This window comes from Clarias gariepinus, chromosome 16 (genome assembly GCF_024256425.1).
Source record: "Clarias gariepinus isolate MV-2021 ecotype Netherlands chromosome 16, CGAR_prim_01v2, whole genome shotgun sequence".
Classification (NCBI taxonomy): Eukaryota; Metazoa; Chordata; class Actinopteri; order Siluriformes; family Clariidae; genus Clarias; species Clarias gariepinus.
In genome coordinates, this window is record NC_071115.1 from 22,612,645 (window position 1) to 22,639,147 (window position 26,503).

Consider the following 26,503-nt stretch of genomic DNA (forward strand, 5'->3'; position numbering starts at 1 on the left):
TATGTAATATATTAAACTATAGTATATACAAGGACAAATTTCTTATAGGATAAAATAAGAAAAGAGATGCTGATTTACTAGAACTCACTAAACTTCACTGTTTTCTTCACAAACAGATGTTGCAATCATGAAGTGTTTACTGATTCATCAGTTAGGGAGCACAAGGACCAACAATGGGCCTCATTTATCAGGATAGATACAAACAAATGTGTTCATAATTAATTCCTTGGAACATTTACTGAAGAAAATTAGGTATTCATAAAAATCCTGTGTTTTAAAAAACAAGAGTTCCGATTTCGCTCCTGAGTGGAAATGGATTATTCTGTTAATTGCTTTGCCCTTTTCCAGAGCTACGTACCTACAGTATAGAAGTGTTTTGGAGCTTCTATCAAAAAAATGCTTTCTCATGCTAGTGCAAGAGATCAGCACTTATGAATGACAAAACAGTTATTATGAAACAGTTTTATGAAACTCAGTTATTCTCTATTGATGACAAGAATAAAAAAATATGGAAAAAAAAACAAAGAAAGCAAAATCATAAATTAGGACAAATAAAACAAAGCAATCAAATGAATACAAAAGAAATGGCAGCATGTACATGGAGAATGGACCAGACCTTGTGTGTATGGCTGTAAGTCCTCAGATGCCACAGCTGATGGAGGATTTAGTACTCAGGAAAATAGCTGGCTTATAAATCTGTACTGTTTGCCCCGACATAAACTTTAAATGCAGTGCAACACTTCATTAGAGCCTACAGTAAGTGGTAAATGACCAATCTGGTATGTCTCAAGTTCCAATAAATTACATGCTCCCTAGTGTGCCAACATCAGGCTTCCTAAAAGACTGTACAGTGTAAAAGTCTTAAACCACCCATCATTTCTTCATATTTCTCTTCCAAAAAGCCAAGTGCTCCAGACCTCCTGAAGGACTTTTTAAGTCCAGTTATCATTTTCAGTTCAGTCCTGAGCCGTTTCAGAGGAAGGTTTTTTGTTTGTTAAGCCACACAGTGACCTGTGGATTATTCAATCATAAAACGCATGGAACTTAAGGCATGAACCATTCTGCAATGGACAGAAAATACCATTGCCAAGTACTCTAACTAGTTACTTTTATTAGAAAGTAACGCTGTAATGTAACTGATTACTTTTTAGTGACAGTAATTTTGTAATGTAATTAGTTACTTTAAAAAGTAACATCCCCCAACACTGTTGTAATCACATAGGCTCAGTTTGTTAGCGATTATATAAATTTCCTAGGAGGAGTACATCAAAATCTATATTTATATATTTAATATATATTAATGTATAATATATATTTACACTCACCTAAAGGATTATTAGGAACACCATACTAATACGGTGTTTGACTCCCTTTCGCCTTCAGAACTGCCTTAATTCTACGTGGCATTGATTCAACAAGGTGCTGAAAGCATTCTTTAGAAATGTTAGCTCATTGATATGATAGCATCTTGCAGTTGATGGAGATTTGTGGGATGCACATCCAGGGCACGAAGCTCCTATTCCACCACATCCCTAAGATGCTCTATTGGGTTGAGATCTGGTGACTGTGGGGGTCATTTTAGTACAGTGAACTCATTGTCATGTTCAAGAAACCAGTTCAAAATGATTCGAGCTTTGTGACATGGTGCATTATCCTGCTGGATGTAGCCATCAGAGGATGGGTACATGGTGGTCATAAAGGGATGGATGGTCAGAAACAATGCTTAGGTAGCCTGTGGCATTTAACCGATGCCCAATTGGCACTAAGGGGCCTTAAGTGTGCCAAGAAAAGATCCCCCACACCCATACACCACCACCAGCAGCCTGCACAGTGGTAACAAGGCATGATGGATCCATGTTCTCATTCTGTTTACGCCAAATTCTGACTTTACTATTTGAATGTCTCAACAGAAATCAGACCAGGCAACATTTTTCCAGTCTTCAACTGTCCAATTTTTGTGAGCTCGTGCTCACCAATTGTAGCCTCTTTTTCCTACTTGTAGTGGAGATGAGTGGTACCCGGTGGGGTCTTCTGCTGTTGTTGCCCATCCGCCTCAAGGTTGTGCGTGTTGTGGCTTCACAAATGCTTTGCTGCATACCTCCGTTGTAACGAGTGGTTATTTCAGTCAAAGTTGCTCTTCTATCAGCTTGAATCAGTCGGCTTATTCTCCTTTGAAATGGTTGAAATGGTTGTGCATGAAAATCTCGGTAACTGAGCAGATTGTGAAATACTCAGACCGGCCCGTCTGGCACCAACAACCATGCCACGCTCAAAATTGCTTAAATCACCTTTCCTTCCCATTCTGACATTCAGTTTGGAGTTCAGGAGATTGTCTTGACCAGGACCACACTCCTAAATGCATTGAAGCAACTGCCATGTGATTGGTTGATTAGATAATTGCATTAATGAAAAATTTAACAGGTGTTCCTAATGATCCTTTAGGTGAGTATATATATATATATATATATATATATATATATATATGTGCAATATTTTTCACCTACATTTTGATTTTGCTATTAATTTCTGTACATTTAATGAGCCATTTCTCAGGCATGCCCTTGGAATCCCTGTGTTGAACCCTTTTGAATTCTTATATCTAACTCTCACACTGCATTCCTGCCCTTATTGTAATATTATCTATGTTGTTAGCTATGAATGCTACCTCCTTAACAAATGTCATGATGAAGATTTTTCACTCACTCATCTTCTATACCACTTTATCCTATATTCAGGGTTGCGGAGGCCTGGAGCCTATCCCAGGAGGCTTAGGGCACCAGGCGGGGTACACCCTGGACAGGGTGCCAATCCATCGCAGGGCACACACACATACACACACCACGAGCAAATTTTGGGAACGTCAATTAACCTTGCCTACATGTCTTTGGAAAGTGGGAGGAAACCGGAGTACCCGGAGGAAACCCACCAAGCACAGGGAGAACATGAGAACCTGGCCGGGAATCGAACCCGGGCCCTGGAGGTGCAAGGCAACAGGGCTAACCACTACACCACCGTGCCACCTATAAAGATTTCTATATCTAAATATATACAGTTTATTTTAAAGCTTAGTCTTTTACCATTAAATGATGGTAAAACAAATACATGCAATCAGGCAACTTATTTTTCTTTACAGCACTCTGTGCACTTCTGTTTATTCTTCCTCTTCGTTCTTTTACAGATAAAAAAGTTTGCCGAGTGCCTGGACCCAAATGCTAATGGCAAGATCAGCTTTAAAGACTTCTGTCATGGGGTGTTTGCCATTAAAGGTAACAGTGTGACACCTTTTCTCTCATTTACCTTTATACACATCATATGTGATCTTATTATCCTGCTACAGAGGGTCAGTGTGTAAAAGATTCTCTTAGTTCCAACGGGGTAATCTGACTTGTGGCCTTCCACGTGTGGTGATAGAGAGCAGAACAGCACTGGAGCGCTTAACTACAAGTAGCACTCCATATCACAGGGTTTCTAACAGTTGTTAAATACACTAACTGTTAGTTTCCAGCATGAGTGAAAGTAGGCCTGTGAGGTCTGCAGTACTGGAAAGAAGGAAGAGCAGCCGCCTGCCAAAACGAACTGTCTGTTAGAAGATACAGTGGAGACTATTTTCTTACACAAGGCTGAATCTAAACTCCGTCTTTAACCCCTGATCGAAAGAACTACTTGGTGTGTGGAACAATGGATTGTACACCCTACATAGTCCACTAGCTATACATTTTACTCTTTTAGGATTCAAACTTATACAAGAAGTTAACTAACAACATTTCATCAAGTAATTCTAACTTATAAAAACAACTAAACACAAACGTTGTCTCAATGACTGTAAACTTGCAAATTAACATCACCACAATGTTCTGACAACAAAAAATGTCTGCTCGATTCCTGACAAATGTATATCAAATACTGTATGTACAGTACATACAGTATACAAAATATGTATTATTTGCATCATCAATGTGCCAGTCGATTGCCTACAGTTCAATGCTTAATATTTTGTTAGCAGTAACTCTATGCTTTGTTGTTGTAAATGTTTAGAAACTCCACTGATGTAGCCGAGCAGCACACTACAGTAACTGACCCAAAGGAGATTTGGTGTGTGTTTGGTTGTGTGTTTTTGGAGCTTATCTCCTGGTGCCTATGAGGTACTAATGAGGCCCCAGGTGAACACAGTTACACACTGTACATTCATTTACACAAACATATGCACACACACACACACACACAACCATATCAGCTAAAAGCCTCCAGGCTCTTATTAATTCATGCTAGTGCACTTAGGAGTGCTGTTGTGTCTCTGTGAATGGGTCTGAGGAGTGTTTTTTTTTTGTGAATAGTAAACTTTTTTTTTTCTTCACATAACCGATTATGCCAAGGGTACTAAAATTACATTGATGACCAGCTAGACTTGGAATTTTCTGGAAGATGGAACATTACATTTCAGGTTGGGAGGCAATGACATTTGACATATCTGAGCTGGCAAGTAAAAGCTAACTAAAATATACTGCCTGAAAAAAAATTGCCATTTCAGAAATGTTATGTGGCAATAAAATTAAGTCAGCTGAAAACCTCATATGCTCCTATATAAGGTTTCACCTTGCCACAAAAAGCATGGGCATATTCCAGGACTCAGATTGAGAACAAAGGGTTCTCGGAGCATAAAAAAATATATTATTATTTTAATGAATTAGCAACCACCAAATTCATGTGTAATAATATTTTTTATGCTCCGAGATCAGAACTACAGGTGGCTTAATAAAATATTAGAGTATGCAAATATTTTATTTAGTCATATTATTAGTGTATACTACTGAGACTAAAATAAGCTGTATATTATATAGAGTGATTCAGGTAGCCTATTATATTTTATCTTCCTTCTTTTCTACTGAAGTTTTAACTAATTTATCCTAAATTATTGTTACATGACATCAAAAGCGAGGGGATGATTTTTTCCTTTTTTCCAGTACATTTACCTAATAAAGGCTAAAAAAAAAAACAGTATAGTTTTGTAATCAAGTGATCCGTTGTGTTTTTTTTTCTGCTTAACGAAATCATATTTCAGCAAAATCATAGAATATTGGCATTATGACTCAAACTGAACAGAAGATTTCGTCTTTTGTAATACAGGCTATGACGAGATCCTGAAGAACATTCTGGATTCACCCACCATGGACACACACACATATCAAACAGACAACAACTTCTACTATCAGGTAGGAAAATGCCTCTGAGTGTGTGATGTCTTAAGTGCTCATATTTCATTTAAATTAGTTAAAAAAAGTCAGGCAGCCTTAAATATTGCACTTGCTAGTACCATTTAAGTGACTTTTACAATACTTAATAACTTGTTATGAGAAGATGAATGATTTGTTTTGGGTAGAACCTGATGTGTGTATGAGAGATATTTGGAGGATGCTAGGAAGAAGCTATTTTAGGACTTCACTCCCTAAGCATTTATTGAGCAATCAAATAATCAATTTTAATGTCCTGCCCACAAAAACAAGTGTACATGTACATCAGCACACTCACACACACACACACGCGCGCACAAAACCCAGGGTATTTGTCTGTGTCACCACTAGGTGTCAGTGTTTAAATAAAGGAATGTTTAAAAAGTCTAAAAACTAGATTTTTTTTTCCTGAACACTGACATCTAGTGGGGACTGGCTACAATTGCAGGAGCCTGGAAGTGATGAGGAAAGTTTAAGGTTGAAAATTGAATAATTAAAATTTAAAGTGTTAATATTTACAATACAAAGAAGGGAAGGATTCTCTGGGAGAGAGCAAAATAAAAGACTGAAAGGATAAAGGAAATTGTTGTGGTAAACTGTTGTGTGGTTATATAACTGTCCTCACAGTGTTTTCTATCTAGACAAGACATCATACATCTAATGAAATTGTCATGGTATTGTTTATGGTGCTGGTATGTGTGTATGTGTAGCAATGAAGCAAAAGAAAAAAACGAAAGTACCAAGCTAAGAGCTTTCTGTGGTCATTACCTGACACATATCAATCGGTGTCATACTTATGAACATAGCTGGCTAGTTTATTAAGAGAGACCCATGGCATGGCTGTGCTATATGTTAACGAGCTAATATGAATTCAAGAATCTACAAATCTGCACATGCACATAGTGGTCAGCAGTGTGGCACACTACAGGGAGGATTGTTTTTATGGAAAGCAATGTACTGAATATTTATGCAATGTATAAGATTGGATGTCAGATTAGATAGCATCTTATTCTGAGACACTGCTTATCATTTTGGGGAACAAATTATTTCTGCATAAAGTTAGGAACACTTCAAATGAGCTGTCAGTTTAGCAGATTATGGCTTGGTCTGCTTATCCTGCAACTATGGGTTTAATTAAATGCATGATAGAGCATCAGCATTTTGTGTCTTCATTAAGCTTTGCACATACACACTCTGGCCAAAAAAAAAGTTAAGTAAAGCACACTCAAGATTTCATTTAGACACCTTTAGCTTTGATTACAGCAGACAATGCATCACACATGCAGTTCATGTATGAAAATGATTACTCCTGCAACCAGAACCATTTTTTTTTTTTTTACAATTTGAGTCCTGAAACATGCCTGTGCCATCAGGGAAGAAAAAGACAATGTCAAAAATGTCTTACCTGGGCTAAGGAAAAAAGGACTGGACCGTTGGTCAGTGAAAGTCCTTTTCAGATGAAAGTAAATGTTGCATTTTATTTGGAAAGCAAGGTCCCAGAGTCTGGAGAATCCAAGTTGCTTGAAGTCCAGTGTGAAGATTTCACAGTCTGTGATGTGTTTGGGGTGCCATGTCACCTGCTGGTGTTGGTCCACTGTGTTTTATCAGGTACAACGCCAGGAGATTTTAGAGCATGTCATGCTTGTTATGCTTGTCAAGCTTTCTGGAGATGCTGATTTCCTTTTCTAGCAGGACAGGTGTGCTGTCCATGATATTACTGTGCGTGATTGGCTAGCCACCTCGCCTGACTTGATTCCCTATGGGGTATTGTCAAGACGAAGATGAGAAACAACCGACCCAACAATACAGCTGCAATCAAAGTAACCTGGTCGTCAGTACAATAATGCCTCAGCAGTGCCACAGACTAATTTCCTTAATGGTCATCTTACACAAGATCCCCATCAGTCCTTGGTTGTGCCAACAGTAAAACCTCCTGAGACCATTCATGTGTGCGGTTGCTTCTCAGCCAAAATGTAGGCTCACTCACAATTTTGCCGAAGAACACAGCCATGAATAAAGAATGGTACGCAAACATCCTCAGCTTCCTCAACTTCTCAAACTATCCAAGGACAGTATGGTGATAACAAACCCTTCATCGAGCATAATGGTGCACCTTGCCATAAGGTAAAAGTCATATAGTAACTTGAAATTTTGAGCCCATGGCCAGGAAACTGCCCACACCCTAATCCCATTGATAATTTGTGGTCAATCCTCAAGAGGCGGCTGGACAAACAAAACCCTACAAATTTTGACCAACTCCAAAATATTAATTAAGCAAGAATGGACTGCCATCAGTCAGGATGTGGGCCAGGATGTGGGCCAGAAGTTGATTGCCAGAATTGCAGAGGTCTTAAAAAAGTTAAGATAAGATATACCTTTATTTCTCCCACAATGCGGAAATTTCTATGTTACAACAGCAAAGAAAAATGTGCAAATATAAAGTAGAAGGGTCAACACTGTAAATATTGACTCTTTGCATAAACCTACTGTAACTGTCAATAAAAGCATTTCTTCTTTGTCTTTCGGCTATTCCCTTTCAGGGGTCGCCACAGCGAATCATCTGCCTTTATCTAACTATATCCTCTACCAGTGTTGGCGGACGTTATTTTTTAAAGTAACTAATTACATAACTATCATAAAAAAGTAATCAGTTACATTACAGCGTTACTTTCTGATAAAAGTAACTAGTTCAAGTACTTTTCCATTCCAGAAAATGAAAACTCCTTTGTGATTCCTCAGGCATGTTGTTGTAGTCAAGACCTTTATAATTATTCTACTGTCATTACTTAGCGAAGTTTGGCTCATAATCTGTTAACTACTAATACCCCTATTTCACCTACATGGTTTCGCGTGGTGGCCGTAAGTACGGTTTATCATGATTCACCGCGAGTTTTGACGCTGTGATTAGGTTTCTATCTTTCTGTGCGTTGGTCCTCGCATTGTCAAACCGCATAGGTGAGATAGGGGTAGAACAGCAGGAATAACAGAGATGGGGGGCGGGTTATCGAGGACGGGGCTTGTGGGACAACTTTTACACACGCAGTAACGGATTGGGAATGATTTCTGTTTGGCTCACAGATCACATAAATTTTCTGAATAAAGGATTACATAAAAAAAAAAATGAGTACTTAAATGGCGGACCCAATGCGTTAGATTACTCGTTACATCAAAAAAGTAATCCGCGTACTTTGTAACACATTATACCAAACACTGTCCTCTACATCCTCTTCTCTCAACCCAACTAACTTCATGTCCTTTCTCATTACATCCATAAATCTCCTTTTTGGTCTTCCTCTAGACCTCCTGTTTGGCAGTTCCAACCTCAGCATCCTTCTACCAATATATTCACAATCTCTCCTCTGAACATGTCCAAACCACCTCAATCTGGCCTCTCTGACTTTATCTCCAAAACATCTAACATGGGTTGTCCCTCTGATAAACTCATTCTTGATCCTAATGTTTCCATCCTTGTCACACCCAAAGAGAACCTCAACATCTTTAGCTCTGCTACCTCCAACTCTGCCTCCTGTCTTTTCTTCAGTACCACTCCTGTGAAATTTGAGAGATTTTCACCTCCTGAATTAAATTACAGAATTAATTTTTATGCGCTCTATATAAATAAAAAATAAATAAAATAAATAGTTATATTTAAAGCCACTGTTGAATAATTCCTGTTTTAGACCCCTTAATTGAAACAAAATCTGGCAACCTTGCAGGCGTGAACTGCATGCAGGCAATTTGCATTGAAATCTGGAGCATAGAAAATCAATTTCAGCTGCTGTGTAGTGCATCACTAAACACAGAACTTCCCCTGCATAAATATTGACCTTACCTCGACATTTCATAGTTTTAAAGTCTTATCGGTTAATTCGTTCAATAATTATAGTGTAAATACACTAGATGATAGTGCTGTTTAAAAATGTTACAGAGAAACGTGGTGATGTTCCAGTGATGGTTCAGTCTTAGCTCACATCTGTTTAAATATAAACATGCTTTGTGGCAATGTGTGTAAATCAGCTGTAGAGAATCAGATCAGAGGCGAGAAGATACAGACGAATGGATTATGACCTTCACCGACATTGAGAATACAAAGAGAGCCGACTGTGTGTGTGTGTGTGTGTGTGTGTGTGCGTGTGTGTCTCTTTATAGAAAGATTAAAGCCCTGAGGATCAGTCACTACCCTTACATCCACACACTACAGAGTAACACAGTTATATGTTAGTTACAGTGGCCACAATGATTCAGTGCACTGATAGCTCTATTATCACTGGATGTGTGTTCATGTGTGTGAAGGTCATATCTTACGTGTTTTTGTGTGTGCATTTGTGTAGCTCATGAGTAACATGAGTTTATTTTCGATGTGTGAACAGGAAGTGGTATCGATGAACCACACCTGCACTGAAATAACACAAGCACTGTGTATGTTCCCTCCATCACTCCCATGTGTTAGCTCTATCTATCTATCTATCTATCTATCTATCTATCTATCTATCTATCTATCTATCTATCTATCTATCTATTCTCAATCTTCTCTACCTCTCTGTACCTTAACTTCTCTTTCATTATGATATACATCCATGTCCTAACATCCCTCTGGGTACAGTAAATGTGTGTGCACTTACCACCTGGGAATTATGGGAAACTGGAAACTGGGGCAGAACTGATGTAGTGTGGTAAGAGAATGAAAAATGTCTCCTGTTTTCTCACACTGCTGTTCCAACCAATAATAGCCATAAAGTGTCACATACTTTTCTGCACATAAGACCGTCCAGAATGTAAGATGAAGTCCTTGTAATGCTTTTATTTGAGGAAAGGTTTAGCTTGCTATAAGTCTGCTGTGATTTCCCGATCCATATCTATGTAAGACAAGATTCCCACACGTATTTTCTCACACCTGGTCACTTTCAGTGTGGATATTTTTATCACCTAATCCGGGTTCTCTGCTAATTTGTTGTTGCATTGTTGTTTTTTTCTTCAATAAGATGTGTTGATTTCTTTAAATATAAAACCTGACCTAACAGCTCTGATTCTTAATGATATTAATGCCAGCTCAGGAACACTATATTTTTTTAATTTACATGTACATTTAGGCATTTTGCATACGCTTTTATCCAGAACCACTTACAAAAAGTGCTTTAAAGTTTGCATCACTGGATACATTCTTACACTGGGTTAATATTTATAAAATGTCACATTTTATTATGTAGACTAGGCCACTGTGAGTAATGTTAGGAATGCCAACTGTGGATAGCAATTTGGGTGCATATGAATAAAAAAAAAAATGGCTGCCATGTAACTTTCAGTTTTTAATAAGGATGAATCCTTTGGAGTTAAATTTACCAGACACGCTTATCCAGAGCTACTTACATTTTTTTATCCCATCATACATCTGAGCAGTTAAGGGCCTTGCTCAAGGGCCCAACAGTGGCAACTTGGTGGTTGTGGGGTTTGAACCTGGGATCTGCTGAACCGTCGTCCATTGCCTTAACCACTGAGCTACCCATGCCGAGTTCTCATTGTCGAGGGTGTGGAGTCACAGATACTATGGCATAGTCTTAGTGATAGGTAAAAGTTCTGGGTTCACCTCCAGGGTAAAGGGCTTAAAACTTGGTTCTGTGTGCGTGGAGTTTGTGTGTTTTTATAGTGCTTGGTGGGTTTCCTAGGTGTTCTCTGGTTTCCTCCAACGGTCCAAAGAGATGCAGATTAAGTAAATTAACATTCCTAACTAGGATGTGTCTGGGAGAGTCTCCAGGCCTCCATGATAAGCGGTATAAAAGATAGAGATGTTTTAGACAACATTTACTTAATGTTGAAGTATGATGAGGTGATATGGTGGCTTAGTGTTTAGCATTGTTGCCTCATTGCTTTTGTGTTTTGCTTTATTTGTAGGAGCTGATTGTTATTTTTTAGCTTTTAAACCTGTTATTGCTATTGAACACCATTGTAACTGCACAACAATGTCTCTTTGTGTTGTCAGTGCGGTAAACGAACCCTAACTTTTGCTAATTAGGAATTCCGAAAACACAGAACCAACCAATAAATTAGCACCAGAGTCACTTAGCACCTCATGAATATTTCAACATAAATTTTTTCATGTTACACAGTGGATTGTTCCATTATAATGCTGCTACTGTACATTTCACTATATTCAAATATAACTAATAAACATCATTATCTCTAACTTCTATTCACGTATACTGTGTAGAGATGGTATGTGGCTAATCACAGCTAATCTGTGTCGAAGATTGAACGTTGAATCGTGTGTGTAAGTGTGAGCAGTGGAAAGCTCACACGCTCTAGTTGATGTCAGGGGATGGCCCAACTGAATAGTTGCCTAGCAACAGCAGAGTGTGTGAGGTAAAAAGAGAGAGAGAGAGAGGGAAGGAGTGGCCAGAACGCAACAACTGTTGGCAGATCATTGGCATCCTGTGTGTGTGTGTGTGCAAGTGTGTGTGCACGCATGTTTGGACGTGCCTGGTAACGGCGTGTAAGCTTAGGGGCAGCGTGTATGTATGAGTTTGCTTGTACATGTGGGTGTGTAAGCTGTGGGACGCTCTGAGCCCGCGTGTGTAGGAGGTGAGCTGCAGAGAGTGCATGTGTGCGCGTGTCTGTGCGTGTGGTGCGGATTTTAATCCATTGGTCTCACCTGTTGGAGCAAGAGAAGGACGAGCACTGAATGTCCACGGACGATGGAGGGATGAGAGAGGGAGGGAGCAACCACTCCATCCTGACTCCGAGGGTAAGGAAGAGAGTGGGAGAGAGATTGAGAGTGGGAGAGATAACGGGTGCGGCATACGAGCAGGCTCTGTTGTTTAAGTCCTGTGTGTGTGTGTGTGTGTGTTTAGAACTGTCTCTTTTGTCTGATTCGTCCAATCTTATTCAGTGTCCGAAATCTAAATCTAAAATGTCATCTGTCTATATCGAGGACTTTGGTTATAATAATCCTGGCAGCAGGCCACTCCCACACAACAGCAGTTTATACATGCTCGTGTCGCATGGTACTGTATGATACACAATCAGTAACTTTTACACAATCAGTAATCACCACTTCTGCTCAGCTTTGGCTTTGCTCACTTTACAGCCATGCTTATACAGGCTCAGCTCACTGTTTAATGACTGTGATAATGAGAAATCATATTGATATCGGCTGTCATTACCTTAATTTCATGCCGAACCACACCTCACCTGCTACATACTGTACATGCATCACCATCCAGTGCAAGCCGGCTCTGGCTACTTTAGAAAGAAAGTCTTCAGCCTAGTATTCTTCAACATAGAATACTGTTTGGCACTTTGTTCTACACATTGGCATCTTTAATGCAGTAGAGCCCCATCATCGGTGCGTTGTTTGAAGAGAAAGGGCGCCATCCGTCTAGAGGAAAAAACATGTCCAAAAAAAATTTGCAGCGATAAAAGATTGAGTCAAACTTTAAAGTTAGCAAATCGAACTTTATTATTAGCAAATCGAAATTATTATCATCAGAGCATGACTTATGATTAAGATAAAGTCGTGATGTTACTCAGTTGGCTGCAGGTCGATTTGCAACACCTTGTAGTCTTTCCTGTGCTACGGTGTGAGCACAAATGGCCTTGGACACCAATTTAAGCTAATTACAAGAGTGTGCAATGAAGATACCAGAGGAAATAGTTCCTGTCCTGTCCTGCAATTAATACACTTTACATGCCAGTTTGGTGATCAACAAGCACAAATTTGCAGATTATATTTTTCCCTTATCGCATTGCTGCAGCTTCAGACTGCTTTAAGCTTTTAATATAAAACATCAACCTACTCAACACAATGAAGTTAAAGGAAATGTAATATAATTTAAACACTAGAGATTTTGCTACGATGACTTCTAAATCCTTTTTTTGTTAGAATTAATTTATTTTATTTATATGTTTGCTTTGGAGGTGGTAGGTAGCGCAGCACCACCAGTGGGTGGTTTTTTTTATTGGAAAAATTTACTTAGAATTGTAACAAATTCTAAAAAGAAAAAATGTATACAGAATAAAGATATGTATAAAATCGTGATGCATAACAAATTGAATCAGCACCTAGGTACGTATTTTTGATATCGGGATGGTCCTTGGTAAATCCCATCCCTAATAAACACCATATTGTTTACCTAATTAAAATAGATTAAAAATCATATACATATTTTGTCATAAATGTTGGGCTGTGAATCTTCTGACATGATGTATAATTCTATAATTCTATAATTCTATAATATAACTTAAATCTCTTCATCAGTGTGTTTCCCAAACACTATATGAGTGCATTTCATTTTGCAACAGTGTACAGATACAACTCCTCACACAGACCAATGCTAAAAGACTCTTATCGTAAAATTTCTGAGCATGGACGGCAACATAACAAGCTGATCACTTAAGAGTTTGAGATTAGTACAGCACATAAATTAGGCCTGAGCTGAAGCTTAAGGACGCGAGGTGATAAAGGCGTATGACCTGAAGTCAAAGCCTAACGGAGCTCATGTCACACTTCATTACCTTTGCGAAGTAACTCTTCACTCAGAGACATTTCTCATGTTACCTTGACAGGCGATGATTTAACAAGTTATTTCTTGTGTTTTAACAACATAACCGAACTGTTTAGCTTAAACGTGTGTGATTTTAGTGGAATTTAAATGAAACCCAGTCAGCCCAGTGCTACTGAATGAAGGCGAGTCTGAACTGTGTGGTAATCTGTGACAGGGGAATGAGGACAAACTATTGGAATGCTAATTAGCTTGTGTGTATGTATGTGAGGCTTTGTGCATTTGTGTGTGTGTGTGTGTGTGAGAGAGAGAGCTTATTGTCTAGTCTCTGTTCTTGAACTGCTGTTAGTGACCCCATTGTTTGACTCTCTTGTTGTTGAGGTTAAAGATTTTATACCAAGATATTCTGCCAAGTACGTTCTGGCAGTTCAGATGACTCTGTTAAATGTGATTGTCCATATTAGAAGTTTATTTATCTGTGATTTTCTTTCTTTTTACATTTGAGATTCAGGCATTTACATTTAAAACACTAGATACACTAGGTCTTCCTGATGCATCAAAAGATGCAGGAAGGCATTAAATGCCCTATTCTGCAAACATGAGTTTACTCATGCTGATTGGCTAGTGTTGCTCTGATTGACTTCCTTAACACTCTAATTGAAATACCTTTCCAATATTGCATTTAAAAAAAAAAAACTCAACAACTACGAATTTCATATTTTTATTAAACGTTTTTTTATTTCATAGCAACACCTCTTTTTATTTTACTTATACTTCAAATGCATCGTTTCAGTAAGTATGTAAATGAGGTACTGATGAGCCACGACCACACCAGAGAACAGTAGAGCTGAGCAACAAGCTGGCAGATGGTATCATCTCATATGAGGTCACAATAGGGGATACCTTCAATTGGCCAGTTTAAACCCAGGCCAATACAATAACATGTACCACTCACACACACTAAAGATCCATTTGGATGACTAAAAAAAGGATTTTTTTTATAATAGGTGTCCTTTAATTTGAAACTGATTGGACAGCAACCGTAAGGTCCACCTTTTGCAGCCAGCAACTGGATATTGTCATCAGTGTTGCCCCTATGTGAATTAATTTGAAAGCTTAACTTTTTAATTTGTAATATTTTTAAAGCTATCAACACTATATAATTGAGTGTGTGTGTCTTTTTTGGACAAAGTTTCTTTTTTAGATGTATTCTCACCTTGCACTTTCTGTTCCTTGTGTACGTTGCAGGTGCGTGTGTGTGTGTGTGTGTGTGTGTGTGTGTGTGTGTGTGTTCTCTTCTACATATCGTCCTTGTGCATATGCTGATTGAGTGGAGTCTTGGGAGACCACTTGCTGTGTGTGCTGTGTGTGTGTGTGTGTGCGTGTGTGTGTGTGTGTGTGTGTAAAGGTCAGGGAACAATAGCATGACTTCCATTGAAATTCCTCCTTGTCAGTCCTGCTGGGAGTTTAACGTTCATCTGAAAGTGACGGCTATTAGTTGAGCTTTACCATCGGGGGACCAAACATTACATTGCACCCGGGTTACATGCTGTTTCCAAGAATATGTAAAACAAACCAGAAAGAAACACAGTGAGAAGAAAAGTAAGCAAGAAACATAAAAAAAGAACAGAGAAACCCAAATTGAATTTCTCTCTTACATACCTTCCTTGCAGTAATAAACTTCTGAATGTTTATTCTAATAGCCCTGTAAATTCAATAAAGCACTCTGAGACAGCACAAGAATCCACAGTGGGTGGTGTGATGCGTCTCAGATAGAATGCAGATTCTTTTATTATATTGCATATTTAGTCACAGTTTCTGCATTTATACTGTAGTTAGATTTATTGTTGTGTAATGTTTACAAAGTTTTCTCACCAACATATTCTCTTTGTAGTCACACTTAAGGGGCACCTATTACGCAAAATTCACTTTTCAGTCATGTTTAGACAATCAGATGGGGCTCACACAGTGTGCACAGTGTGTATTGTCCTTTTTTTTCATTATTGTATTGGCTCAGGCTTAAACAAGCCAATTAGATTTTTTCTCCTATTGTAACCTCATATGACAAAATACCTTCCTCTGGCTTGTGGCCCAGATCCACAATTCTCTGCTGGCAGTTTCTCAGCCGTTGCTCATTTACACAGAAACAGAAATAGTGAATTTTAGGAAGAATAATCATAAAACTGGAGGTATTTCTGCTGGAGCATTAACACACACACTTTAAGGGAGTTCTCAAATCAGCAGATCAGCAGAATCATGTTTAGAAAGTGGTGTCCATGCTTGATGGGATGTTTTGGTGTCAAAAGGGGGGACATACATTTAGATGGTGGTGTTATAGATGATCAGTGTAGGTGATAATGGGAACTATTCTGTAATTTAATTATTGAATTAAGTATCTTGTGATACCAGGCGGGGGTGATCTAGGAGGTGGTTGATCCAAGCGGGGGTGATCTAGGAGGTGGTTGATCCAAGCGGGGGTGATCTAGGGGGTGGTTTGGGGGTTAAGGAGGGGGTTCATGTTGTGTTGGCTCTGAGTTACTCATGAGAAGGTCAGTGGTTAATGCTGTTGGGCCTTTGAACAAGGCATTCGCCCCTGTGGCGCCATAAAATGATTGACACTGCAATCTGACCCCTGCCTACTAGATGAAGAATGAAGAATTCCACTGTGCAGTAATGCATGTGAACAATAAAGGCTGAACTTAACTTACTACTGTAACTATGAGTGGTTAAAATGCAATATAAACAATTAAAAAGGTCACTTATTGAACAGTGAAAAATGTTTTTTCATTTAGTCATGCAATGAAGTAAAAAAACATTATGCTCTTATTGAAAAAATATTTTGCCTTTCATGACACCACCTTATCGTAGATTATTTTCATGTAACAGCATGCCACCTTCGTGTTTCGTTCCTTACTCAATCAACACCCTCTCAGGCCAGAATCAGTGCTTTGGTATAACAGGAAATGGATGGACTCTAAACAAGAAAACCAGCTCCAGCCATGGCTGAGATAATGGGTCGTGTTATTAGACAGTGCACATTGTCATCTCCGTTATATTCCGTCAGCAAAGTAATGCAGCAGCAGCAGCAGAACCTGTAATTCACTATTAGAGTCTCGACAGGAGGGTAATTGCTCATTGAACGCAGTCTAAAAAAACATCATGAAACATCAGCACTTTTCTCTACAGTCGTTCAACCTCGGAAATGTGAGTTTTGCCTCCCCTCCGCATGTTCTCTTACTTTATGAGCTTTAGTGGATTCAGATAACTGAGCACCACATGGAAGATCAAGTTTACTCAGTAGGCGATGCCGCAGCCTAATGCAGTTTTGTATGCAAAATGGAGGACAAAGCCTGTTGTAAGTTCAGAACAGGATCACAATGCTAGATCACAAGTTCTGTGTGTATGTGTGTGTTTGCATGAGTGGGTGTTAAGATTTGTTCATCCATCTCCTTTCTTTGTATGTGACACCAAATGGAACTGTGCAGTTATATGCAAAGTATTGTAACCATGATACTTTACCTAATGTTAATAAAGCTGTTAACTGTAAAAGTAAAAAACAAACAAACATTAAAACCCTTCTGTCTAGAGAACATCACATAAACAAATGACAAATTCAATACAATTAATAAATTCAATAAACAATAAATTCAATTTTGGTTTTAAAAAATTGTGTGTGTGTGTGTGTGTGTATATGTACAGTATGTGTGTGTGTGTGTGTGTGTGTGTGTGTGTGTGAATGTGTGGTATTTGCTGTAGTGGCATTGTGTGCGGGATGAACGTCTCATAAGACAAGGCTTGTTGCTGTGTGTGCGTGTGTTTAAAGGGCTTATTATGTGTTGTATGCTGTGGTGTGTGTGTGTTTAAAAGGCCTTATTAGCGAAAGCATTCTACAAAACTTATATTTTAGTACATCACATTCAATTTATTTAATATTAGTACTTTCGTTTGGGGTGCACCACGAACACCACAAAAACGAGGCCAGGTTTTACGTAAAAAAAGGGTACTTTTATTGAGAAAAAGGAGTTTTGAGGAGGGAGCGAGAAAAGAAGGTGGGGAAGAAGGAAGGATGTGCATGTTCAGGTCTGGAGGCAGTGCCCAGCTGGCAGGTAGGCTGGCAGGCAAAATCATTGGCAGAATAACGGAAAGGGATCTCAGACAGCAGTTCTCGCAGACCCTTAAATAGCACATTCTACAGTCGTGCCCAGCCCTCTTTCAGCGCGGCCTCTGGTGTGAGTTAAGCACAACAATCTGACACCTGAGCGACTGGGAACAGGCAGTCGTTAAACAGTGAGGTATTTGCCCATTTCCCGTACTACGTACTCTCCTTGCTGCTGGCAAGCGATGATGGTGGCAGAGTGGATTTGCGTAGACATCGGTTCTCGCTTGCTATTCAATAATGCATTTTGCAGTCACGGCGGGCCGGCCACTCCCAACCAATCCGACATCTGGGCGGCTCTACTGACTGGCAACAGGGCCCTTCACATTTAGGCAGTGGCCTTAGACCTTTCAGTGGATTGTGCTGCAATGGTTAGCTTCCTAACGGAACTTAAAGTGCCGGGGTGGCTCATGCATCCCTTCACCAGTCTTCTTCCTGGCGATCAAACAGCCGCTTGCCTGTTTGTGGTGCACATAACATCAACCTGCATGTCACTCACCTCGTTAATGTGTTGCACGCTTTCAGCCAATTTCTAAACCTATTTTGCCAGACTTAAGGACCCCGAGCTAAGCACCTTTTAAAAAGTGGAGCAGGCCTGAGGTCCGTTGATGAATATTTCCCGCCAGCCATGCCAGACTTAGCGACCCCGCCCCTTGACACACCTGCAGAAGGATGGGCTGCTTCTGTAATGAGCCCTTTGGACCGAGTGGGGGGCAAAAATAGATTTGGGTGCACGCCCGTCACTGATGCATCCGTGACAAATTCGGCCTATTCGGAATGTATTCAGCCTATGACACACACATATTAACGTTATGCTAGCATAGCATTTGAGTTGTTGTGTAAAATATGGAATCGTTCTGTAATTGGAAACTAAAAGACATGGTCTGTATTGAAGCAGACCAGAGGTGTGAAGTAACAAAGAACAATGACCTTTTAAGAAGCTGAACTTCATGTTCGTTTTTCCTCCAATGTATTTTAATTTGAAAAATGGTAAATTTCCCTGTACATTATGCTGTATATTTGTAAGCTGACTTTTAGCATTAAGAAATCTAAACTAAACTAACAAAACCTGAATTCCTAACAAAATCTTTGTATTCATCAAAGTTTGTTTGGTAAAAGCTAGCTATTAGCATAGCAAGTGCTAGCTAAAATTAAGGGGTAAGTAAGCTGTTGTTAGTTAGCTTGAGCTAATCTTATGGGTTCTTGCTTTTTTTGTAAAAAAGAGCTGTAATTTATCATGGCTAAACCTACTGTGTGATTTAAGGTAATTGTCTTTAGTCATTTATGAATTAGGCTTTTACTTTTGCACTTAAAGGAAAGTAAGAGTTTTCTATTTTAATGCAACCTAACAATTCAAAGTACTGAATAAAAAAAGAATGAAAAAAGAATGAAAATGAAAATGACCCATAGTTGCTGCTTCTGTAGAGAACACAAGAACTTAAAACATGTTTGATCAATAGCTTATATAAAGTTTATGTTTGTCATTTCTTAGTGTTAAATCTGACCAATGCGTTCATGCAGAGCATTATGTGTCACATAAAAAGTCTCTCTGACACTTTTATGAATGCCACATGACAGTTTTTTCCTAACGTTTAAATATATTTACACACACACACACACACACACACACACACACACACACCCTATGGACAATTTGGGAATTTCAGTTAATCCTCATGTCTTTGAACTGTTGGAGGAAACAGGAGTACCTGGAGGAAACCCAGCAAGCATTGGGAGAACATGCAAACTCAAGTTTTTGCAAGCACAAATTTTTTAAAGCACATGTAACACAACACAGTAGAATAAAGTGCTGTACAATTCTAAAATAGCTGCAAATAGAAACACACTGTAAAAAAAGACAATAAAATGAAAAGAAAGTCCATCCTCATGTCTACTGCATCCTCATTGCATAAATAAAACAATAAATAAATAATTAAATATAAATAAATAAAAATTAGGGAATAGATTTAAAAATACGAAGTATAGGAGCTTCCCTGATGTACAGGGCAGCTCATTCCAAAGTTTAGGGGCTGCTACTGAAAAAGCCACAATTGCTCCGACTCTTCAATCTAGAATTGGGAGCTGTAAGTAAAAGCTGATCACCAGACCTGAGTGACCATGCTGGATTGTTAGGCTTTAGGAATATATGATGGTGCTAAATTATTCAGGGCTTTCTAGGCTATTACCAAGATCTTGAACTTGACCCTGAACTGCACAGGAAGCCAGTGCAAGAATGCCAGGACAGGAGTTATGTGTTCCTGTAAAAAAAAAAAGTGCACACAGACCTGAGTGCAAATTGAACCCTGGAAGTATAAGGCCACAATGCTACCACTATGATAAAGTTTAGGGTTTTTCTGTGCCAAAATAACATTTATAGTACTACTGGACATATACATGCAATACAAATGTTACTTATTTTAATCAGCATAACACGCCTGTATTTGTACAGCAAGAAACTTTACAAAGAAAATAAGGGCACAGATACAAAAAAGGTAACAATAAATATTTATTCATTACTGTACAAAAGTGTTTAGCTGAACTGACAAAATGCAGTGGAACAGATAACTCTGCATCCCACCTGATTCTGGTGCGATGTTCTCCCTGGCCAAACAGCAAGCGGAAAAAAACACCTAGCAGGTACATCTCTGGCATTCATCTGCATAGATGGTTAGTTTGTCATAGAATGTTAGCAAACTGGGAGTGTTGTAGGGACCAAATTGTCCATGGTGATGCATGACTCCACCCTGACTAATACTAGCCTACATATGATGATATTTCACCCTTGCTGCCAGGGACTCTGACAGTGGTTGCCAGTGATGTTCATCCCCCACTTCTTTGTCTTCTGCAAGTTGAACCCTGCCTCATCAATGAAGAAGAAGGGTGTTTTTACATTAGGCCCTGTAATTGTTTTTAAGAAGATATTTTTGCTTAATTTTTACCAGTAAAAACACAAGCTTTCTGTGAGACTGACTTTCTCCTTCTGTTCTTCGCTTTGTGTTTAATGGAGGCTCGCAAAATGACAGGTGCCTACTGCCACCAGCTGTATCTGAGGGTGAAAATATGCAAGTGTATCCAAGCACAAAAAAAATAGGGAGGGGGAGCAATTGTTATTGGGTATGGTACAAATTCCCTATTGTGAAAGTGCCCATAATAATATTAAACAGCTCTCTTATTAATATTAATCAGGGCTCTCTCGGAAAAATTAAAAATTATCAAACAAAAGACCTAAGTTCCAGAACAGGTTGCACTCCACAGTTGGAACATTGGTTTTGATTCGATTGTGGACTGACCTGGTCAGTGCGCTTGTGACATGGACTCTGATTTCCCTCAGAATAATGGCATTATTTTTTTAAAACCATGTGGATTATGGTGGTCTCTTGCTTGTCTATGAATTTACGGTCTCTGCCATGTCTTCCTGGCATGTATTTCATGTCTTTCTGTTCTGTGAAAATGATATACACACTTTACAAGATATACAGTATATATATTATTGTCGATATCCATAGAAACCATAAAGTTTTGATATACACTTAAACGTTGAATTGTGAGCATAATTCGTTCGTATATCAAAGATATCGAATTTCCCCATAAGCAATAATGAAAACTCTAATAATTTGTTCCACAACACAAAAATATTCATATAAAAATTATTAATACAAATTATAAAGTAAAAATAAGACAAATTAACCTGAATTTTACCTTTAAAAACAATCGTAGCTGGTGTAAGACTGGTATGAGGTGGAGGAGGGGGGCTACTGTGTAGGACGACTTTCTTACACACACACACAAAATCATTGCTCTCTGACAGAAAACTGGAATCATTTTCTTTTTGTGCAACTTTAACAAGGAGCTTATATAATGACACTTGCTTTTACCTTCTTTTGAGGATTGCATAGAAATGTGATGTTGCATTGCTGTTAAACAGAATCATCTCCCACACTGCTACAGCCTTTTTAACTTTTTTCTTCCTGGAGGCTGTTGTTACAATACATTTACTAAAGAGCAGTCACTACGCTTGGACGTAAAATGAAAAAAAAAATGCTTTAAGTGCAGACACGTGGTCACAAAATGAGAGTAAATATTACACATGCGCACGGATGTTGACTATACGAGTGAGGCACGCGTACTGAGGCCGAACATGAGAGATGATTACCCACAATCCCGCAGTGGGCAAAAGAGAAGAACCATTTACTAAGTTGTGATCATGTGACGCACATATACGTACGTACTACTTATCTTTTAAGACCTCGCTTGTTTATCGAGTTAAAATTAATTTAAAAAGTTCCATTCTTTTGTGTATAAAATGGAGAAAAGCTGTAGCACTAAAGAATAAAATAACTTTTCAAAATCCCCTTGAGAGGTGAATTGGTTTGTTTAAGCGTTTCGCTGGAAAATATGCGAGTAAGAAGGTTTGGGAAGGGAGCCATTTTCTTCGCTCTGTCGCATCAAATTTCATTGAGGAGATGAACAAATAAAAAATTAATTACAGCATTTTTACACACACGCACACACACTCACACACACACACACTTCTATCTTTTCTGCCTTACGTCTAGACTTCATGGACAAAAGCATATCAATTATTGATCTAACCTTTTAGTTGTATTTCATCTCTCTCTCTTCAATCTCTCCCTCTCTCTACCTCTCCCTTAATCCTTTTTCTCTCTCTCACTTTCCCTGTCACTCTCTTTCAATCTTTTCTTAACGCCCTCCTGCTTTTTTTCTTTTTTACTTTCTTCAGTACTTTCCTTTTACTCTCTCTCTCTCTCTCTCTCTCTCTCTCTCTCTCTCTTACTTCTGGGCTACCCCTGCTGTGTATATCTCCTTCTATCTATCTTGCAGTCTCTGTGGTGAGCTGATTTGTCACTGTGTGTTCAGTGTCTTTTATTAGTTTCAGATTGCCTTTATCTAAGGAGCCTGCAGACTCTCTGTGTGTGTTGTACAAAAGCTTCAGAGAAATCTCCACAGTCATTATATCTCAATCCACGGAAACTTCTATGGGAGAAATAAGAAAAACTGACAGACTCACCCCTTTTTATCATCATAATGAAGAATTTCTCATTTGTCTGCACAGAGCATTAATGGCATCTTGATTTGCATGATGCTAGTTGTTGCTATGAGAAAAATGAATTGTGGAAAAGGGGAAAGAGCTCATTTACTCTCTCGCACTGGAACCCCATGGAATAAATGTCATGCAGTGAGTCTTTGGAGTATTTTCTAGTTAGTATGTTGTTAAGTTTGGTGATAGATAGACAGACAGACAGACAGACAGATAGTGCATTATGGACAATACAGATAATCTAATACAGCTATTATAAAGATCACTTTTTGTGTTCTTATTTTTGTTCCCAAAATGGATTGGCATAGATCTAGAGATTAGTATGAAATGCTGCCTAACTTTAATGCCAATAGTAAAATATCCACTTCTCCAGTGGCACAGGGAAAATAGAGCACAGAAGAAGGAGTCTGAAGCTTTCCTTGTTCATTATTAAATTATTAAAAGCACTTAGATGTTTCGATACTGCTCCATCTTAAATCGCACAGTGCATCTTTATTTAGAGGAAGTTTTTAAAAAATCAGTGCACCTGGCTGTCATTTGATTATACACATACTGTAAACAGCTTCACGTGAACAAGGGTGGTGAGTATTAAATTAAATTCTCTGGATATTATTATACTTAGGGGGTTTCCTTCTAAACTATAAAGACATGCAAGAGAGGCTGATTGTAATTTCCAGGTTGTCCGTAGTGTATGATTGGGTGTGTACTGTCGTGTGTGTGTGTGTCACAATTCCTGTATTGCCACATTGACTCCTTTTTAAAAAAAATTATTTATATCTGTTTGCATTTGAGGTGGTAAATGTCACTGTTTCTCAGGTGGTGTGCTACACAGTACAGCATCCTGTGTATTTATTTACTAAATTTGTTTAGAACTTTAGCAAAACCTGATTCTGAAACAGATTTTGGGATGTATAAGGTTATACATTTTATCTAATCTTAACCCTCAACTGCTCAGATGTGTCATGAAATAAAAATGTAAGTCGCTCTGGATAAGAGCGTCTGCCAAATACATAAATGTAAATGTAATTTTGTTAATGTTAGGTTCTATATAAATCTATCTATATTAAATTTTAAATGTACACCAGTAAGGTAGAAGGCAGCACAGTGGCTAAGTGGCTAGCACTGGTGCCTCGGACCCCCAGATCCTGGATGTGCATGGAGTTTGCATGTTCTGTCTGTGCAAGGTAGGTGTTCTCCGGTTTCCTCTCAAAGACATTTGGCAGATATCCTTATCCAGAGTGCCTTACATTTTGTCTCTCTCTTACTTTTTATTTATTTATTTATTTATCTGAGCAATGTAGCAATGCACATCTGAGCAAAGGGCCCAACAGTGGCAACTTGGTGTTGCTGAACCCCAAAGACATACAGATTAGGCTAATTGGCATTTGCAAATTGTAACTGTTCTTGTACAAATGGGAATACACAATGGCCTCCACGGTACAGAGGTTCCTAAATGGATGGGAGGTACGGCAGACACTGACACGAAAATGTTTTCGGTGTCCTTTCAAGAATTAGCTAGTGCTCGCCTTCCCCACTTCTCTGTTTAGTGAAAGTCTGCTTAATTTGAGTGTGAGTGTGTGTGTATATGTGTGTGCAGTAGTGGCCAAGTTGGGTGTGAACGCTAACAGCCAGCTATAATTCACAGATCTAATGAAGCCTGCTATAAATATCTTGGTTAGATGAGTAGAGAGAGTGAGAGGGAGAGAGAAAGAGAGAGACACAATTGATGATGGTGTATCTAGGCAGATTGAAGAGAGATAAAGCATACACAGAGAGCTATTGGATATATATTATGCAATACCTATGCACAGTTAATGTATTCCACACCAAACGCACACACACACTCCACAGGAATGTGCACACAGTTCACAACTACTTTATTATATACAGTGAGAGATAGAGCGAGATAAAGCAAAAGCAAAGATAACAGGCTATGTGCAGACAGCAAACAAATCTATTTTCCAAAATTGACACAACAAAAGCCCTACGAAATATGAACACCATGATTATTATATGATATGACATCACAATTAACAGACCGTTAAAAATCAACATAAAGTGGAAAAAAAAAGACATGAAAATATGAAGAAAAAAAAAGAAATTTTTGAAAATAAAAGTTTTATTAGTTGTTGATGATAGTAATCAGTTAGTGCTGACTTGTTCACCTGGTTTTCATACATATTTGCACTAAAATACATTTTCATGTAAATATAACATCGGGTGGCCGTTGAATTATGGTTGTAACAATATTGTGATGGTGTCCACCATCGGGACAATGTTGTGTTTGAAAGTTAGAATGACATTGATAAATTGCAATTGAGATAATGTTAAATGAATGACCCAAATACTGTACACAGTGACCCAGTGAGATCGTCTCAGGCCATCACCTGGGTATTAACATTGTTTTGAAGTCGTTTTTTACAACATTGTGTTGCAGACATTCGTTCAACATTACCCCACATGAGTATTTCATAGCACGTCATTTCACCCCCACTGTGTTTGAGCAGAGTTGGTGTGATTATATGTAGAGTGTGTGATCACTGACACTCACTTTTAATCAGTGCTGAGTGTGTGTTAGTCAATACTGAGCATGTTGTGTCTGCTGTTCGTATGCAGAGTGGTGATGAGAGTGCCGTTACCCAGCCCTGCCTGTTGTTCCCTCTCGACTCGGAAATGGACAGCAGTGCAGGGTCCGAGTCGTCTGATGTTCGTCATGATGACAAAGAGGAAGTCCTTGGTGGACTGTTTCTACCTGGAAGCAGGTGAGTAAATGTGACCCATCACATAAAATCATGTATTAAGTCACATTTTGGGTGATGCATATTTTCAGATTCCTGGTTCAATAGGCTGTATTTTGCTGAGATATGGCCAGTGCAAGCTTGTTTACAAGGAGCGCCTTAGAAAAATCTTTCAAAAATCTTCTTTTTAGAATATTAAAATGAGGATTTAAGTAAGAATAATGGAACCATCTGACTCATTTTGACAACAGGATTTTCCTGCCCCTAAAATAACTTTGCAATCAGAGTGAGTTTTATGCGAAAAATATATGTTTTCAATGCAAGCGAAAAATTTCAAGCTTTGGCTATTGCTCATTAAAGAGCTTTAAAACAATGGTTAGGATTAAAATTTTTCAATTGTGTCGAAGAATTAGAAAAATAAGGTATTTAAAGTATTAAATAATTTAGCAAATTTGATCAATTTCAGCTACTGCACACTATTGGCCACAGCACAAAACTAACTTGTGCTAGTTAATACCTGACTTAATATGACAGGTCACATTGTAGAATATGGGAAGATGGTGATGGTGGCAGTTAAATAAGATTCAAATCCTACATTAAAATAAATCATTTTCATTGCAGTTCGGGTCAGCTTGTCTCATCGGCAGCTGCATCAGTAATTTCAGCAGAGGAGCAGTTTGAAGATTATGGAGAAGGAGAGGATGTTGATTTTATTCCTAGTAGCCCTTGTGCTGATGATGACACACGGACTAATGGATTTTCTGATCTGGGCTCCTCATTGCCTTCCAGGTTACTGAAACGTATCTCACACACACGTGTACACACAT

At 38.6% G+C, this 26,503-nt stretch overlaps 1 protein-coding gene across 1 annotated transcript in view; it reads left to right on the forward strand.

Moving 5' to 3' along the window:
* Positions 1 to 26,503, forward strand: part of rab11fip4a (RAB11 family interacting protein 4 (class II) a) — a 44,883-nt gene that overhangs the window by 2,227 nt on the left and 16,153 nt on the right. Inside the window, exons 2-5 of the mRNA XM_053515433.1 lie at positions 3,179 to 3,266; positions 5,125 to 5,210; positions 25,555 to 25,700; positions 26,298 to 26,465. Of these exons, the coding sequence (XP_053371408.1) occupies positions 3,179 to 3,266; positions 5,125 to 5,210; positions 25,555 to 25,700; positions 26,298 to 26,465 (488 nt within the window). The remainder of the gene's footprint in view (positions 1 to 3,178; positions 3,267 to 5,124; positions 5,211 to 25,554; positions 25,701 to 26,297; positions 26,466 to 26,503) is intronic.